This window comes from Rhinopithecus roxellana, chromosome 20, assembly GCF_007565055.1.
Source record: "Rhinopithecus roxellana isolate Shanxi Qingling chromosome 20, ASM756505v1, whole genome shotgun sequence".
In the NCBI taxonomy this organism is placed as follows: domain Eukaryota; kingdom Metazoa; phylum Chordata; class Mammalia; order Primates; family Cercopithecidae; genus Rhinopithecus; species Rhinopithecus roxellana.
This window is the reverse complement of record NC_044568.1, coordinates 37,493,462-37,511,889: the sequence shown is the minus strand read 5'-3', so window position 1 is coordinate 37,511,889 and position 18,428 is coordinate 37,493,462. Positions and strand designations below refer to the sequence as shown.

Genomic DNA, 18,428 nt, shown 5'->3' with positions numbered 1-18,428 from the left:
GGTCCACCACGTGACCTCATTTAACCTTGTTTACCTCCTTAAAAGCCCCATCTCCAAATACAATCACAGTCTGAGATACTAAGAGTTACGGATTCAACATATGAATTTGTGGGGAACACAATTCTGACCCCAACACAAACCCACTATATTTACATTTTTTTCTGTAAAAAATGTGTAATACTTGACTGATATTATAATATTTATATAACATATAATGTACAACAGTCATGCTTGACATATATAATGCCCCCTTCTAAAAATCTCCACAGTGTTTTACACCTACCCAGCCTAGAGAGGAAACTAAGTAAACTGTATCTATTGTGGCTTCATTCTCTATCAATTAAGCTAAACTGAAATTCTGTTTCTAGAACTCCCTTCTCTACATTGCCCAAGTTAGTTCTGGCATGAGACGTTGAAAGCAGAAGTGAAGAAGGCAGACAGGAAGTGAGAGCAAGACATCAGGCACTGGGCTCTTGTGTGTTTCAGCAGATCTGCAAGCTCACCATGTTGGCATGCAGCAACATCCAGGCTCACAGCTCCTCCAGCTTCTTAGGATTCGCACCTTCAGGTTCGCCAAGTCCTAGGCCAGATACATGTGACTCTCTATGACAAAGGGCACCAGTTCTCCTGCAGACTACCCAATGCATGGGAATTTGAAGTATGAGAGACAGATATAGATAGGCTCCACTTTGTCCCCCTGGGTTCTAGTTGGTCCTCTGGGATTTCAGTGTGTTCCTGGTCTTTCCCACTTCATGTCCAGCTTTTTTCCCATCACCAGAGGCAGAATCAACAGCTTTGCCCAGATTTCTCTCTCTGCTTCATGACGTATAAGGTCTAATCCCTATAACTCTTTTATTATATATGTAGACTGTTACTGGTTCTGCCTTTCTGATGGGGAGCTCCTATTCTCATCTGTGACAAGACCATGAGTAAACTACTTTCTGATCATGTAACTTACTTTTCTCATTTGTAAAATAAGAATAATAAAATTCACCTCCTAAGGTTGTTGGGAGATTGAATGAATACGTAGAATGCCTAGGATATTATTTTGCACATGTATTAAATATTAATCCCTATGTAATAATATATCAATTAGTCATTATTTTAGCCTTAAGCTGATAACATCACTTGGATTTCAGAAGGAATAATGTATAGACATTTCAAGACTTACTTCAAAAAGCATTAACATTACTTTGTGGACATCCCCCCGCTACTGCTCCATCCCCAATGTATTTCCTGAACTCAAACCACTCTTGTTACTCGCTGAGATTCATAATTGATAGACAATGATGAGATCTGTAAAGTCTGACATGGTTATAAAGAGAAGACTCCTTGAGTCATGCTCCCTGACAAAAGGAAAATGAATGAAATCATCTTCAAAAGGTAGCACAAATACGATTAGAATTACTATAAACTCTGAGCACAGACACAAGGGATGAAAACTGATTCCCTTAGGATGGGGATGTATATGAGATCATATGTTCCATGTGATCTCAGGTGAGATATAGCTATACATTCTCATCTACAGCCTCACGTTGTAACTATCTTTTGTCTTTTTGTCATGATGTCTAATAACATATCAAATGCATATATACAAATATATATACATGTGAAATTAGTGGTGCGGAGAATAGAAAAGATGCCATTAAATTCATAAACCTATGATTGTTAACCAAAGAATCAGTGCATTTGGGTCTAAAAACCAAATGGCAAACTTCAAAGTCCAGTGAATCCAGAAAGTATAATTATTAAGCCCATGATACATGAACGTTAAAGTTAAAGAAATAATAACACATGGATACAAGGAGACTCTAGGAAATCCCCACTGCCCATGAGAGACAAGGTTCTGAGAAAGCGAGGCATACACCAAAAATATATTGACAAAAGTGTCCCACATTCATTTTCAGGCAAGTCTTCAGAATTTCACAAATACATGTTTCAGAGCTGCCCTGACATGTAGTTAATTCATTTCTCTGACCTGCGAATGCAGACAAAGGCTGAACTCTGTGAGGTTTACTTGCCAATCCCCTTTAATATATGATTTCCTAGAATGGTTATGTAATAACAATTTATACTATGGGTGTTCGTTCTGATTTACAGAACTCTAAGCACACATAGGGCTTGAATAAATAGGAAGATCTGCCTTTTTATCTTCTGGGATCAATAAGTATGTTGAATCCTGAAATAATGAATTCCCATCTGAGGGCAAAAAGAGGCAAGAAAGAAAACAGGATCATGGGGTTGTCCAGGTAGACGCCTATCTGGTTTCCTCAATCCTCTATCTGTAATACAAAGTTTTTCTTGAGTGTTTTGATTTTTCTTACGGTAAGTGCAGATTGACTGATTTGAAAACACTTTTCAATATTTCAAGTACCAGAACATTACTTGAATAGAAAGTGGTTGATGTGTTATTTTCTTCAGGAGGACTCAGGGAAGGCTTGGTTGAAATGCTGGCCATAGAATATATCTCTGAAAACAGAAGAGTAGGGGGCAGTTTTCAGAGAGGAAAACCAATGTATTTAGAAATAGCAAGAGCCAAGATGTGAGTGAGTAGAAAATGTATTTCTGAAGAACACAAAGAGACAACGTTAGGATAATCAAATCGAGTTTAAGATAATTCCAATTAGCAAGCACAGAGATATAACAGGAAAAAATTAAAAGGGAAATAAAACTTCAGCATTAGCTACTGCTGTGAACAGGCCTGGGAGCTATTGGTTCATGGGTATATAAATAAATTGGTTATGTGTCTTTCAATACTAGTTTAAAGACACAGATCAAGATATATCATCAGTGTTGCCTCTTCACCTAGACATTGTTAGTGCTGAGCCAATTCTTTAATTTTAATCATCTGAAACACCAATTCAAATTATCAGTGCCTGTGACTAAGAAATACAGGTTTCTAAATCAAATCGAGGCAACAAATCACAATCCACCAGGAGTGACACATTGTTTACCTGTGGGGATGGGGTAAGAGGAAGAGATTGTTAAATTTAGTTTCAGTAGGTTCAAATTTCAGGCATTTTTGTAATTTGTTCAAATATATTTTATGTAATATTCTATTATATATAACAAAAATGATACCAATATTACTTCTTGTAAAATCAAATGAAGTTTTTCATCACATTTTCTTGTGACTTATGTCACTCTGAGGAATTTTTATCGGGTGGTGACTGAGAATTCATCTTCTAGAAATAATTCAAAGATTTTCTGATTCATACTTGAAATTCCTAAGTCCATAGACCAATTGTAAAAGAAGAGTCTGCTGAAAACACCCAGCTTATGTTGATAATGGGACCCCAGACAGGGTGAATCTGAGACCGCTGAGACAGCCCTATGGCAAATAGTTCTATAATTTTAACTGTTTTCAAAATGACTGAAAGTGATGTTTCTGTAAGATTATAATAAACTTCCCTACGCTATTCTACATTTGTTGGTATAGCTTTATATATATATTTTATACATATAATATATAAGGTTGAGGTTTGGACCAAGTATTTTTAAACTGAAGAGATCAGGGATGTGAAATTATCAACGTAAGGTCCCAAAAACAGTTGGCAGCCCATACAGGGCAATAAAATTGATTAATTGTATTTTTCTGTTATAAATTAATTCCTTAATAAAACACAATATTATAATTTAGGGAGTACAAATGAGCAAAATTTAAAATCCAATGAAGGAGCTCCCCCATCACAAAAGTTACTCAAATAAACCTTGTTTATATTGTCATCATTGTTTGCAAAACTTGTTCTCAGCCATGATGTAGAAATAACTCAATGCGGCCAGGCGCGGTGGCTCACACCTGTAATCCCAGCACTTTGGGAGGCCGAGGCGGGTGGATCACGAGGTCAGGAGATCGAGACCATCCTGGCTAACATGGTGAAACCCCGTCTCTACTTAAAATACAAAAAAAAATTAGCCGGGCCTGGCGGTGGGCTGCCTGTAGTCCCAGCTGCTTGGGAGGCTGAGGCAGGAGAATGGTAGGCAGAGCTTGCAGTGAGCCAAGATTGCGCCGCTGCACTCCAGCCTGGGCGACAGAGTGAGAAAAAAAAAAAAAAAAAAGAAAAGAAAAGAAATAACTCAATGCTTGTTGGAAGACTAGTGCATTTTAGGTACCCCTAATAATTAACTGTAACCAATTTCCCCTTTTGGATAATCTGGTAATTTCTAAACCATAGACCATCTAGGGAGACCTCCAAATAGCCCAAAAATTTACATATTAGAAGCCACTGCTTCACTTTCATTATAAAGTTAAAAAAAAAAAGATTCGCTGATTACATCAACTGCCTACATATCTCTAACAGAAGTTTAGCTTCTTCAAGCAGAAGAGAAGCTACAGACTCCTTATCCCATTGTAGAGTTTTGGAACCACAGCTGCCTTAGTCATTCGTATCAGGTAGAACAGCTAGATTTCTTTTGGAAGTGTTTATTTCAATCCTCATGATTTCCCACCCATGTTTTCCTAAAGAATTTCAATTTTGTTCATCACTCTGAATGAAACAAGAAAAAATATAATCAAATCCATCAAGATATGCTTTTCCCCTTTCCCACTTTGCATCTTTCCTTTAAAAATAGAGATGTGTTGCCAAATTCTTTTCAAATCTAGCTGAGAGGGAGAAGGAAGGACACAACCTATAAATTATAAAAAAGAAATGTGTTAGGTTGAAGACAGTTTGTCAGTATGTACATCCTTTGATCTTTTAAGGCTATGTGACACAAATTGTTTCTTTAATAATAAAAAATATGAAAATGAGCCTCTTTAATTATTACTTCAGAAATATTCTTTATTTTGGAGGATAAAATATGTACTGGGCAATGACAAGAATAACAAGCTAATTCATGTAAGCTGTAGTCATCATAATTTACAATTCACTTTTTAGAAACTGCAAATTTTACTATTTAGCTGCATGCTAAATTAACATGTGGCCTTTCATAAAACCAAAAATGTGTTCTCATTAGATATGTGTCTCCAGAGCTTTTGTGGAGTAAAACTCTGTAATGCCTGCAGGATACTTTTGAAAAAATAGTTTCTGGGGTCATAAAAATGAATATGAATTTCCAAAAGGGCATACAATATGTCTAAATCTCCAAAAGAGTATATTATATGAATTTATCAAATTATGATATACGGTTATACTTTAGAGACTCAAATAGCAAAAGCAGTTTCACTTTCTTTAATTTGGTGTTTATCAAATACATTTGTACTTTTTTGGCACTAAACCAGTTTTGAATACAGATCAGAAAATGTTGCCACTGATCTATTATGATATAAGAAACAGGTGAAATATACAGACAAACAAAAATACAGAGTATTACAGTTTCCTGTCTCCATTCTTAACTTCTGCCTTCTGCCTGCACACCTTCCGCTATAAGGTGTGGCTGACTGGGCAAGTTGGGATACCACATAAGGACAGGAGGTAGAGGAAGAGTGGGACAGTAGATAAATACTTGTGTCGGGGAGTAAGGGGATGGGTGAGGTAGCAAATGGAGATAAGTTACTGCAAGGATAAGCGGTGAACTAACTTACAACTATATTAAAAACAAAGAGATATATTCCTCACTGTTAAAGAAAGGGGAAAAAATGAAAATGAAGCCTGAGGTGTCATTTTAGAATGCAGTTATAGAGCTGAACTTGTAGTTTTCAATAGAGAGATATATAGCATGTTAGTTTCCTTGGGCTGCCATGACAAATTACCAAAAATGGAGCTCCTTACAACAGGAGTTTATTCTCTCAGAAGTCTGGAGTCCAAAATCAAGATGTCAGATCCAACACCAGTTCCCCCCTTAAGGATCCTTCTAGGCCCTTTCCAGCTACTTGTGGCTTCTGGTTCTTCTTGGCTGTGGTGGCAAAACTCCAATCTCTGCCTCTGTCCTCAAACAACCTTCTTCCCTGTGTGAGTCTGTATCTTTCCATGGCCTTTTTAGATGGACACCGATCATTGGACTTAGGGCCCAGTCAAATCCAGTATGACCTCAATTTAACTAATGGTATCTACAAAACGCTGTTTCTAAATAAGGTCATACTGTAAGGTTCTGAATGGACATGAAGTTTTGGGGAACGCTATCCAACCCAGTGCAGGTAGATGTGTGTGTGTGTGTCATAATGCTCTTATAAACAAAATTATCTAGAGATATAATCAAAGATCAGTAGAGCATACTGGTTAAGCCCATGGGAGGTAGAACCAGATGTCTGGTTTTAAATTGCAGTTCAACCACTTAATATCTGACTTTATATTATGTAGTATTTTCCCTAATTTTCTGATTAAAAATAATGAAGAATAGAAAAACTAATATCGGTACTAACATAATAGTATTGTTGTGTATATTAGAAGCATTTAACACAGCTTCTGGCATATAGTGTGTGTGTGTGTGTGCGTGTGTGTGCGTGTGTGTGTGTTTGTACATTCTCCCAAATATTCCTTAGTTCAGCCCTGTCCACTGAGAAGGCTTCGGAACACTGACATCCTAATAACAATGAACACAACTAATGCCCATACTTTCATATGTAAATACAATTCTCCTTTAAATGGAACCAGATTTTTTTTGTGTGTAAATGGCTCATTCTAGGGCTGGGCCAGAAAAAGTACAAAATGAGCCTCAAACAGTGTGTTGGGCCAAAAGGTGAGAATGTACCCAAAGAATGATGGAGGCATGTCAGTAGGACACAAAACTCAGCCCCAAGGCCACATCATGGCCAAGTGTCAGATAATCTGAGCATCAGGATAAATGACTCAACCTGTTATAACTCATTAAATAAAATGGAAATCTAAAAGTCAAAGCTAATGTAAATAAATATGCAAGCAAAGTAATGTGAAGAGAAAATTTTACTTGCAGAAGAATGCTAACCAATGACTGTAGATAGAATGATGGAATTAAGAAAATCACCACTCGGCAGCTCCCATAGTAATCATTAATTCAGCCAAGAAACTTCAATGGATGTTAAAATTTTGGGTTAATAGTTTCATGAGGAATAAGATACTTACATAGTCTCTAAGTACCTCCTCATAAAGTGTTAAATGCAAAGAGAAAAAAAAACTATGATGGAGAGGCAGGGCAAACACTTCCTTCATAAAGTGATCAAAATTATTGTCACCAATTATGGAATAAATCAAAATCATGTACCACCGGATTCAAATTAGTAAGCCATTATCTGTGATAGTCTTGTCAAAAATGCATATTCTGTATCTAATCCTAAGGAAACATCAGACAAATCTTAAAAAATTCTATAAAATAATTGTCCCATGGTCAGGTGTGAAAGTCATATGTGAAGAAGACTGCAGAGTCCTTCCAGATTGAAGGAGTCCTGTGTTAGTCTGGTTCTAGATATGATACTTTTACTAAAATGCACGTTATTGGGACAGCTGGGGTTTCATTGGATGAGGTCTGTGTATTTGATATCAATGGTGTGTCAAGATTAATTTCCTAATTTTGACGATTGTATTTTGTTGGCTTAGAAGAACATTCATACAGGAAGATTACTTAGGTGATGGGTCAAAATGTCAACAATTTACTCTCAAATGGTTCAGAAACAATACAATTGGACAACGTTTGCATCTTTCCTCTAAGATTAAATTCATTCTAAATCAAAGATAACAAAACAGCACAAGAGAAATAGGATGTGTTTTCTATGAGCATTCCTCCAGAAGAGGAAAACATAGCCATAGTTTACACAAGGAGAGAGACTGAAATTATTTAATAATTTTCACATGAAATTAAGGAGTCGTTGTTCAAGGAGAATTGCCCATCATATACTGACTTCTATAACCTCCTCAGTGAAACCGCCTTGGAAAAGACTGAGATTTGCCTTTTTCAGCTATAAATTTACTTAGTCATTTCTTGACCTTCTTCTGATATTTCAATTAATATTTTTTGGTAATGCATGCATTCCTCTTTTGCATTTGCTACCAAGAAACCCAGAGTCCATTCAACTTACCCTTGTTAGTCTTTATCTTTAATATATTTAGCAGTAATTATCACGTAGCTCTTCATTAATTTTATTGTTATTTTAATTTCTATGTGATGTATAATTCTGACATTTTTAAAGTCCTCGTATTCCTGTATTGAAAAGTATATAATACCTCTCTCAAACTTCCTATCCAATTCTCCTCTCAGTACTTCAATTTAATTTGCAAAGTAGGCTGACCTCAAGAGTTCTTCCACCTTGGAAAAACATTAACTACTATAAATATTCTGCAGAATCATAATGCTCTTATAAACAGAATTATCTAGAGATATAATCAAAGATCAGTAGAGCATACTGGTTAAGCCCATGGGAGGTAGAACCAGATGTCTGGTTTTAAATTGCAGTTCAACCACTTAATATCTGACTTTATATTATGTAGTATTTTCCCTAATTTTCTGATTAAAAATAATGAAGAATAGAAAAACTAATATTGATACTAACGTAATAGTATTGTTGTGTATATTAGAAGCATTTAACACAGCTTCTGGCATATAGTAACTTCTCAATACTTATTGGTCATCATTACAGGAGCCCTGGACCTCAGAGAAAACTAAGAATACCCCAAATGTCATGTTTTATATATCTGTGCACACAATGCAATAATGTCTACCAACTTAAACACTACTCTCTTTCTCATCCCTTTATTTCAACCTTCACTAATATGCTTTTGAGTAAAATAGGATTCATTCCAACATATGCATTTTGAAATATAAAGTTAGGTCTTGTCAAGCAATTCTTCCTTAACCAATGTATTCATATTACACAGGCAATTTATTGAATCATACTGGTAGAAGTAAGTCACAAACGAATGGCTGTGAAGAAACTAAAGGCCAAGTAGGTAGTACGTTAAATATAATTATTGAATTCCTCCAAACATACTTTTGGGCAGGGATTATTGTATACATTATAGAGACAGAGAAAAGTCAGGCTTAGATGGGTTATGCCATTTACACAAGAAGTCAGATTTGGAGCCAAATAACCTGCAAATCTAAGTCAAAGTCAAATAAAAACTTCGTTTGACTCAAACTCAGGTTTAGAGAACAATCAGGATTAAAATACACTTGACCCCAATACCCAAAAACAATCAAAATTATATTTAAAATGTCTAGAACTTACTAAAGGTAGAGACATTTGCATTGAAAAACCAACTTCAGCAACGCTAGTTCGGGATCCACAGTTAAAATCAGACAAGCTCATATACCTCTATTTATGCAGTATTGCTACAAAAGTGAATTCTCATCAAGTCATGAAATTCACAGTAGAATAAAAAAGAACTGTGTCTCCAGCTTCCAAATAAGATATTTCTAAAATAATTTGGCTGCCATTTGGGCAAATATATATGTGTGTTTTGTCTTGACAGCCTGTCAACTGGAAGACAGTTCTTGAACATCACATTCATTTCAATTTAATATTGGTAAATTTCTCAATTAGAATTGTATTCTTCACTTTCCGCACAATGAAATCCCTCAGCATTTGCTGGCATTCCTCGGGGCATACAGGTGCACGTGCTGGCATTTCTGGCACAGCAAAGGAAGAAAAATGAAAGGAGGAAGGAGGGGAGGGAAGAGATAGGCTAAGAAAGAACAGTGGTAAGGGGGAGAAAAAAGAGATAGTAGCTGACCTTCTTTCAGATATTCACCTTCATGAGAAATGAAGGGAATACTTCACACTTCACAATAAAACTAGTGCAGCCGCCTCTGCTTCCTTTAGCCAGAGAGGTTGTAATCACACAGACACTAGACATCCAATGAATCAAATCGATATATAAAGAAAGGTCCAAAGGTAAGGTGGGAAACAGGTTAATAAAAACAATTTTAAAGCCATAAACAACAACCAATTGTGGAACAGTTATTTACTTTTTGGCATACCTTTACATCGTACTTTGTCATGCAAGTCCCACACAATGAAAGCAACATAAAAATTATTATCCTTGCTTTGTAGCTAAGGAAAATGGCAATAATTTAAGCTCCCTAAACTTCATAGTCAACCTGATAATAAGGGACAGAACCAGGATTCAAACTCACACTGGAAACTTCAACACATTCCCTGTGGTTTTTGGAAGACATATCACAGGCTAAAAATATATATACATATATATATATATATATAAAATCCTTACATATGTATCATATATATGATATATGTATCATATATCTTTATATCTCTTTATATATGATACATGTATCATATATCTTTATATATGATATATGTATCACATATCTTTATATGTTATATATGTATCATGTATCTTTATATATTATATATATGTATCATATACAACATACATAACTATGAATTCTATATACAATACATATATGTTAGTGTGGATTATTTCAATGTCTATTAGCAAAAACATTTTAGATGGAGAAATACGTACATGTATGTATGTATTTACAAGTCCACATAGGCACTTCATTATGTAGCTAATTTTATATACATATTTATGTATTTATTTATTTTTTTGAGACGGAGTCTCACACTGTCACCCAGGCTGGAGTGCAGTGGCACGATCTCCTGCTCACTGCAACCTCCGTCTGCTAGGTTCAAGGGAATCCCCTGTCTCAGCCTCCTGAGTAGCTAGGATTACAGGCACATGCCACCACACCGAGGTAATTTTTGTATTTTTAGTAGGGACAGGGTTTCACCATGCTGGCTGCTAGTAATATATTTTAAATCCTTTTCTTATCTGAAAATGGACTTGATATTTGCAGATGTTTCTGCAGTTTTCTTTCTCAACATATTAATCAGACACATGACTTACTATACACAGAAAAGAGAGCCTCTGACACACTTACAATCAATAGATACAGGCTTGGCATGAAGATGTAGAAATCATAATGAGGCAAAAATAACAGCTTCTCTATTCGACGTTTATTAACAATTAAGATAAAGTGTGCTGTATGTTTTGTGGGCAGCAATCATTCATTAAAACCATCTTACTCTAATCTACATGAAAGGATGAATTAGAAAGCCATCCAGCCTAAATGAAATGACCCAACAACATGAAAAAAAGAGAAAAATATATATAGTGTTTCTCAGTTCCTGTTTGTAAGTCAGAAGCCAAACGAAGTGAAAAGATGGAGGTGTTTTTGCTTGTTTACGTGTTTTTTATGGGTGTGTGTGGGTGGTGATGGTAGAAAGATAACTTTCTGAGCGAAAAACACAGAAGTTTTCCTAGGAGAAGTGTCATTCCAGCCAGCCATGAAGAAACAATTTTGGGCCGGGCGCAGTGGTTCACAACTGTAATCCCAGCACTTTGGGAAGCTGAAGGGGGCAGATCACGAGGTCAGGAGTTCAAGACCAGCCTGACCAAAATGGTGAAACCATGTCTCTACTTAAAATATAAAAATTAGCCAGGCATGGTGACATGTTCCTGTAATCCCAGCTACTCAGGAGGCTGAGGCAGGAGAATTGTGTGAACCAGGGAGGCGGAGTTTGCAGTGAGCAGAGATCATGCCATTGCACTCCAGCCTGGGAAACAGAATGAGACTCCATCTCAAAAAAAAAAAATTAATAAATAAGTAATTTTGATAAGAAGGAAAAAAAAATAGAGCTCCTTTCACAAGAGGTAAAGTGGAGTCTTGGCAGAAGAAATATATGGGTAACAAATGAAGACCTGAAATCACTTGTGATTTGCTGCCAACCAAAGTCAGCAATACTGATATGACCAAAGTCATATTGTAGGTAGGTAAGAAAAGAATCAAATGAAGCCAGACCATGAAAAATCCCCTTGGGTAAGTAGCTGAACACCAATAAAATGTAAGGGATATTTTTTCCTCTGGGATAAATACATATATCAGCTAAGAAAGAACATGGCTGGAATCGAGCACACTATTTGGAAAATTCCTGAGATCATCAATAATCCAGTGAGGGTCATTAAGATATGATTTTGGACGGTGGTCGAAAGAAAGGAATGGGATGATGCATCAAGATTACACAGCAGTCAGTAGTGGCTGGAATTAGGGATTAAATGGACAGGCTACTGGTGAGGCTTAATGAGTAAAAACAGATTTAACAGTATCACTTGCATGTTTTACATGGGATTTTAGAGTGCACTGGACTCATTGATAAAGTCAAAGAAGTCAGAAAACAGACCAAAAAAAAAATTTCATGAAAGGAATTAAATTTGATTTTTTTTTTCTACCCAAAAGTGACTGCAATGTCATTCTGGGATATTCTGTTCAGTCATTTTTTCTATGTATTTTTTAAAATTATACTTTAAGTTCTGGGATACATGTGCAGAATGTGCAGATTTGTTACATAGGTATACATGTGCCATGGTGGTTTGCTGCACCCATCAATCAATCATGTACATTAGGTATTTATTCCAGTGCTATCCCTCCCCTAGATCCCCACACCCTGACAGGCCCCGGTGTGTGATATTCCGTTCCCTGTGTCCATGTGTTCTCATTGTTCAACTCCCACTTATCAGTGAGAACATACGATGTTTGGGTTTCTGCTCCTGTGTTAGTTTGCTGAGGATGATGGTGTCCAGCTTTATCCATGTACATAGTTTGATTTTTAATGTGAAATTTGAGTTGCCTTTGAAATATCCAGATGATAATGTTCATAAAGCAATTGACAATGTGGATTAACAGTTTAAGCAGACCAATGGGGCAAGGCATATGATTTTTACAGCCAGCCACATTAAACAAACGGCTGAAGATACAGGGGTGACTGTGAAAGACAATGGAGGGAAGGAGAGAGAAAAGGAGATGACAAGGGGATAAAGAGAAGAAGAAACAGGAGGAGGAGAAGATGAAAGAGGAGAACTAATGGAGAAGGGTGAGAAAGAGGAAGAGGGATAGCAAAAGGTAGTCTGGGGAAGAAAAAAGAACTCTGAGGAACAACATAACCTTAAAGAGTACACGACAAAATAAGAGAAAGTCATTCAAACATAAAACACATCAAGTCAAGGAGAGCGACTAGGATATTCTCTTTCTCAGAAATGCATGAGAATAACTTACTTGCAAATTAAGTCATTTATTCTACAAAAGATTTTTTCTTTATTTGAAATTTAAATTCCAACTAATTTCCATCAGGAATGTTATAAAGACACACACACACACGCGCACACACACACACACACACGAGTATGTCACTAGATTGCTAAATTAAAATATCAGGACCACATTTGGGAGGTAAGGACATTCTGTACTATACCTGATAATGGTCACCCAATTTAGCCTCGGAAACCATAATCAATACTTGGCCTTTATTTGAGTCTAAAGTGAAGATGTTATTGAAGACACTATATGTCTGTATACTTCCTCTGGTGTTCATATCTTTATTTACTTGCAATTTTCTTGAGCAATTTGATTTTATAAAACTTGTGGACAGGGTTCTTGATCAGATTTCCTTTTTTATTTTTTCTTGCAGTTCCTTTAATCTTAAATTTGGGGGCTTTAAATAATGAATATACATGTCTGTATTCACCAAATTCTGACTTCCAATTTATCTCTACCTGTGTTTATTTGTTTCATCTTGTTCACCTGCTTCAAACCTATGTGACTTTACTACATAGCATGCATCCTTATAGGCTGTCTTAAATGCAATTTGAAACAAACTTATATATGCATTACACATTTTTTAAAAAAGGCTTTTGTAATCTTATACTTTGAACTTTAGATTCTGCCTACTACTTTTGTCATACAAGGTAGAGCTCTAAAATCCTTCCTTTTATTATAGAATGTCTAGGTTGAGGGGTTTCTTATCATCAAGGCCAGGTTTATGGATAGATAAGCAGATCCAAAGAGGAAGAAATAAGAATAAAATCATGTTTGAAATACAGATTGCTCTGTAATATGTAATGGCTTCTTCAATGGCTCAGAAAAATTGAGAGTGGGTCAATGGTACTAGCAGTCACTCCTAAAAAATGTTGTTAAGATGGACACAAATACAGAGGCCCTTGGTAATCTTGACTGCCTAATCCACCCTAGACACAAACCACCAGAGCAACCTAGTATCTGGCTGACTACAGGCCTAGATGACTTTCTATTTCTCTGTGTGCTGCATCTGCATGTGAATATACACAAACAAATAATTAAACATCAAGCAAATATCAACAGGATTAGCTTGGCATGTTAGAACAAATCTTGATAAATCCGCCTCAGTAACAATACTCAAACTACAAGTCTACGAGAGGAATACAAATTCAGCCTATTGAAGTATTGTCATGTAAGGAAAGATATTTTAATAAACTTGCTCTTCCGTCAGTTCCTATTACTAAGGGACTAAAGCTACTGAGCTGTGAAACTTAGGCCAAAAAGGGGAATTTGGAAATGCAAATTAGAGATAAGGCAGTAATAAATGTCTTTTATTCAGCAATACATGATCCTTGATGCCAGGAGCTATTTTAAAGATGACTTTTAATAGGTCTGTGAAATTGGAAGCATACATACCCAAAATGGACATTTCTGGTACAGTAGCATGATAGGGTCCATTAAGAAACTCTGGTGCGTTGTCATTGATGTCTTGAACTTTGATAATAAATTCAGACGGAGGCTCCAAAGGTTTGCTTGTCTCCCAATCCACTGCTTGAGCTGTTAGGGTATACTCAGCCTTTTCCTCCCGGTCAAGTCTTTTTATAGCATGGATATCTCCAGTTACATCATTTATTTGAAAGATGGTCCCTGCTCCATCACCTGATAGGATATACTTGATTTTTTTGCTCCCAGGATCCAGGTCTGTGTGTAGCTAAAATGAAAAATGGCATTAGTTAGTGATGGAGCAACCTGAAAAGTTATTTTTTTAACTACCTCCTTTTTGAATATTAAGTTGGTTCTTTTTACACAACATCATCAATTTCTGCTAATAGTAGCTGTACAAAGTGTATGCAGCTGTGCGGATATCAATTAAGAATAAGATATAATGAAATTCATCTAAATAAGATAGAGCAGTCCTTAAAAAGTACTCTGGCCTATTTAGTACAAAACAACATGCTTTTAGAATGATAAAAAGGTCAAGGAGAAAAATACAAAAATATATGTTTTATTTTCAATCTATTACATTTATTTAAATTATTATGATTAGTTACCTTTTTTGGGTCAATATCTGTATGCCCAGTACTAGGTGAATCACTTCTCATATAATCATTTCCTTTTTATTTAAAAAACTGGGTTAAGAATGTTTCATATGAAACATGAGAAAACTGATGCTGAACAAGGCACATATTTACCTCTCCAAGGTTGACATTCGACAGACTCAAGTGAGGTAGATCCAGAATTCAATTCAGATCTGCCTGTGATATTTATACAAACAAAAGTAATTCTAATATATTGACTGATATTAAGATATTACATTTTTGAAAGCCTTTTTTCCTTTAGTTTGGACAATTCTTCTAGTTCAGGAAAGTCATTTCCATTTTACAGAGAAGAACACTGAGGCCAGAATATAGGAGTACCTTTTCCAGAAATGGAACACCCCAGAAAATGACTACTTTTCTTCATGAACCCAAATCCATTTTTGGTCATAGCAATGAATATTTACTGAATTTGTGTGTCAAGCAAATACTCTGCCTAAAACACTGTGGTAGGTACCAGGGAAAACAAAATCCCTGGTTTTAAGGTTCTGACAATTTTCTCTCAAGCAGGAGACAGGAGTATTCTGATATTATACATGGTGTTTCTCCTGTTTAAAAAAAAAAAAAAACTAACATAAAATAAAACAATAATATATATATTTGGGGATTTGAATTTTTAAAAGACAAGTCCATTGCAATGTACTACTTCAATGTAGGTACTTTCAATTTAATTCAATTACTTAATTGCCAATATAGTTCCAGCTGAGATTTCAAATATTTGTTCCAAAAAAAAAAAAACTGTCTTGTGGAAAGAAACTCCTAGAAATTCAAAAGACGCTGTGTTCTCTTGGGATTCCCTTTATTCAGAACAGCCTCTTTCACTTTCTTCGACAATTTAAATTGTATTAAACCCTTCAATAAGTGAAAAGAAAGGCTTATAAAAAAGACATAAAATAGCAACAAAGATTCCAAACACATCTAGATCTCCTACTTTACCTTTGCATATTTTTTAAAGTTAAAGCATACGATTACATTAAATATTTATTGATTCTCAAAATGTATCCCTTTCATTTATTGTATAAAATGTATTAGCATGAACAAATATTGAAATGCCACTTTATCTTAATGAATGTGGGATTATAATTGATTAATGTGATATTAATCCTAATTTATGATCATTTTAATTTATGTGCATTTTAATATTTCCATTAGCATTTTTATTAAAAAATTTGAATAACATATACTTCATGGAAGTTTCCATTCACATACAAAGAGTTCTTGAGACACAGAAGGGATCACGATCACTATGTATCATTTTTGTCCACAAAATTTTGTTAATTAACAAATAAACTATTGCATTTCGTGTCATTATCATTTATGTTAAAACTTATTTGTGCCATATTTTCTTCTAATTACCAATAGCCTCTGATTATTAAATGGTATTACAATTTTATGTTTTAATGCTCCCTTGTGTTTAAAAATAACTAAGGGAAGTAACTAACGATAAAAAAGAAGCATAGGTTTTTTGGGTTTGGTTTGTTGTTGTTGTTGTTGTTGTTGTTGTTGTTGTTGTTGTTTCTGAGACAGAGTCTCACTCTGTCGCCCAGGCTGGAGTGTAGTGGCCGGATCTCAGCTCACTGCAAGCTCCGCCTCCCGGGTTCACGCCATTGTCCTGACTCAGCCTCCTGAGTAGCTGGGACTACAGGCACCCGCTAAGGCGCCCGGCTAATTTTTTGTATTTTTAGTAGAGACGGGTTTCACTGTGGTCTCGATCTCCTGACCTTGTGATCCACTCACCTCGGCCTCCCAAAGTGCTGGGATTACAGGCGTGAGCCACCATGCTCAGCGAAGCATGGGTTTTTGAAAGAACTAAACACAAAGCTAAGATTCCGGTTTCTCTAACTATATGAACTATATAGTTAGAGAAATGAGTGAAGAAATTCACTCATTTATTTGTGTTTCAGTTACTTTGCCTAGAAGACAGGGATAAAGCATCTATGTGCAGAATTGATTTTAGAAACTGAGACCATCTAGCTATCTGAAAATTATTAAAACAGAGAAGAGGCACTATTAAGTGTCCATTTTTCCTTCATATCACATTCAGTTATATACAACTATCTGAAAACATTGTGATAATCCCAGTTCCAATGTAAGTGAAAGCAAATTCTCAAGACTCCCTTCAAGAATAGCTTTTAAACATACAGCACTTAAAAAAAAATGAGATATATATTTCCTCTTGCTTTCAGAAATTTTACTTTCAGCTTATCTAAGTAAAATCCAGATCCTGGGGCCAATGATAATCTCAGAACAGAATATTGCATATATGAATGTTCATTTATTTCATCCTATTATTTGTATCACACACACTGACACACACAGACATGTATACACTCATGACTCAAGTCATGTACCTGCACATGACTTGTTCAGGTGACCAACTTGATAATACAAGAAAAGACTATAGGTGTGCAAAACCAGCAATTTACAGAGAGCAAAGTCACCCGAGGCTGCAGGTCTGGCCCTCCGAAGTATTCAGGATACATGGTTACAAGCTGTAGCTTTTTCTGTCAGTCTTCACATAAGTGTGTCATATCCTGTTCACTTAATGCAACAACACTGCCCCGTCAATGTACCCCACCTAAGAACTCCCTCTCTGAGATTATGGGCCAAGTGCACTGAATGTTCACGTACTATGCATCATTTAGAACAGGAATGCCCAACTTCTGGGCCGTAAACTAATTCTGGTCCAGGCCTCAGGGCAGGAGGTGAGCAGCGGGTGAGCTAGTATTACTGCTTAAAAAATACTCTGGACTGTTTGGTATAAACCAAAATGCTTTTAAAATGATTTTTAAAAAGGTCAAGGAGAAAAAAAAATAAGTGTTATTTTCAACTTACTGATACACTTATTTAAAGTTATTATGATTAGCTACCCTTTATGGGTCACTACGTGTGTGATAAGGACTATGTGAATCACTTCTCACATAATCATTTCCTTTTTAGAAACATAAAATGAGCTAAGAATGTTTCACGTGAAACATACAAAACACAGAGCGGATACATGGTTACAAGCTGCTGTTTTTTCTGCTGCTCTTCACATAAGTGTGTTATACTTTGTTCACATAACAACAACACTGCCCTGTGAACACATCCACCCAGAACCCTTTGTCAGACCAGCAGAGGCATTAGATTCTCATAGGAGCAGGAACCCTATTGTGAACTACACATGCATGGGATCTAGGTTGCATGCTCCTTATGAGAATCTAATGCCTGATGATCTGAGGTAGATTCGTTTCATCTGGAAAGCAAACTCCCACCTTCTCCAGTCCGTAGAAAAATTGTTGTCCACAAAACTGGTCCTTGGTGCCAAAACGGCTGGGGAAGGGTGATCTAGAGGAACGAGTGCCATCTCTTCCAAGGACTGCTTCTGCTAATCAGAGCAGGATCAGA

General features: G+C 36.0%; 1 protein-coding gene across 1 annotated transcript in view; it reads right to left on the bottom strand.

Moving 5' to 3' along the window:
• The window catches only part of CDH8 (cadherin 8), a 386,466-nt gene that overhangs the window by 237,925 nt on the left and 130,113 nt on the right, over positions 1–18,428 (bottom strand). Inside the window, exon 3 of the mRNA XM_010378203.2 lies at positions 14,362–14,656. Within this exon, the coding sequence (XP_010376505.1) occupies positions 14,362–14,656 (295 nt within the window). The remainder of the gene's footprint in view (positions 1–14,361; positions 14,657–18,428) is intronic.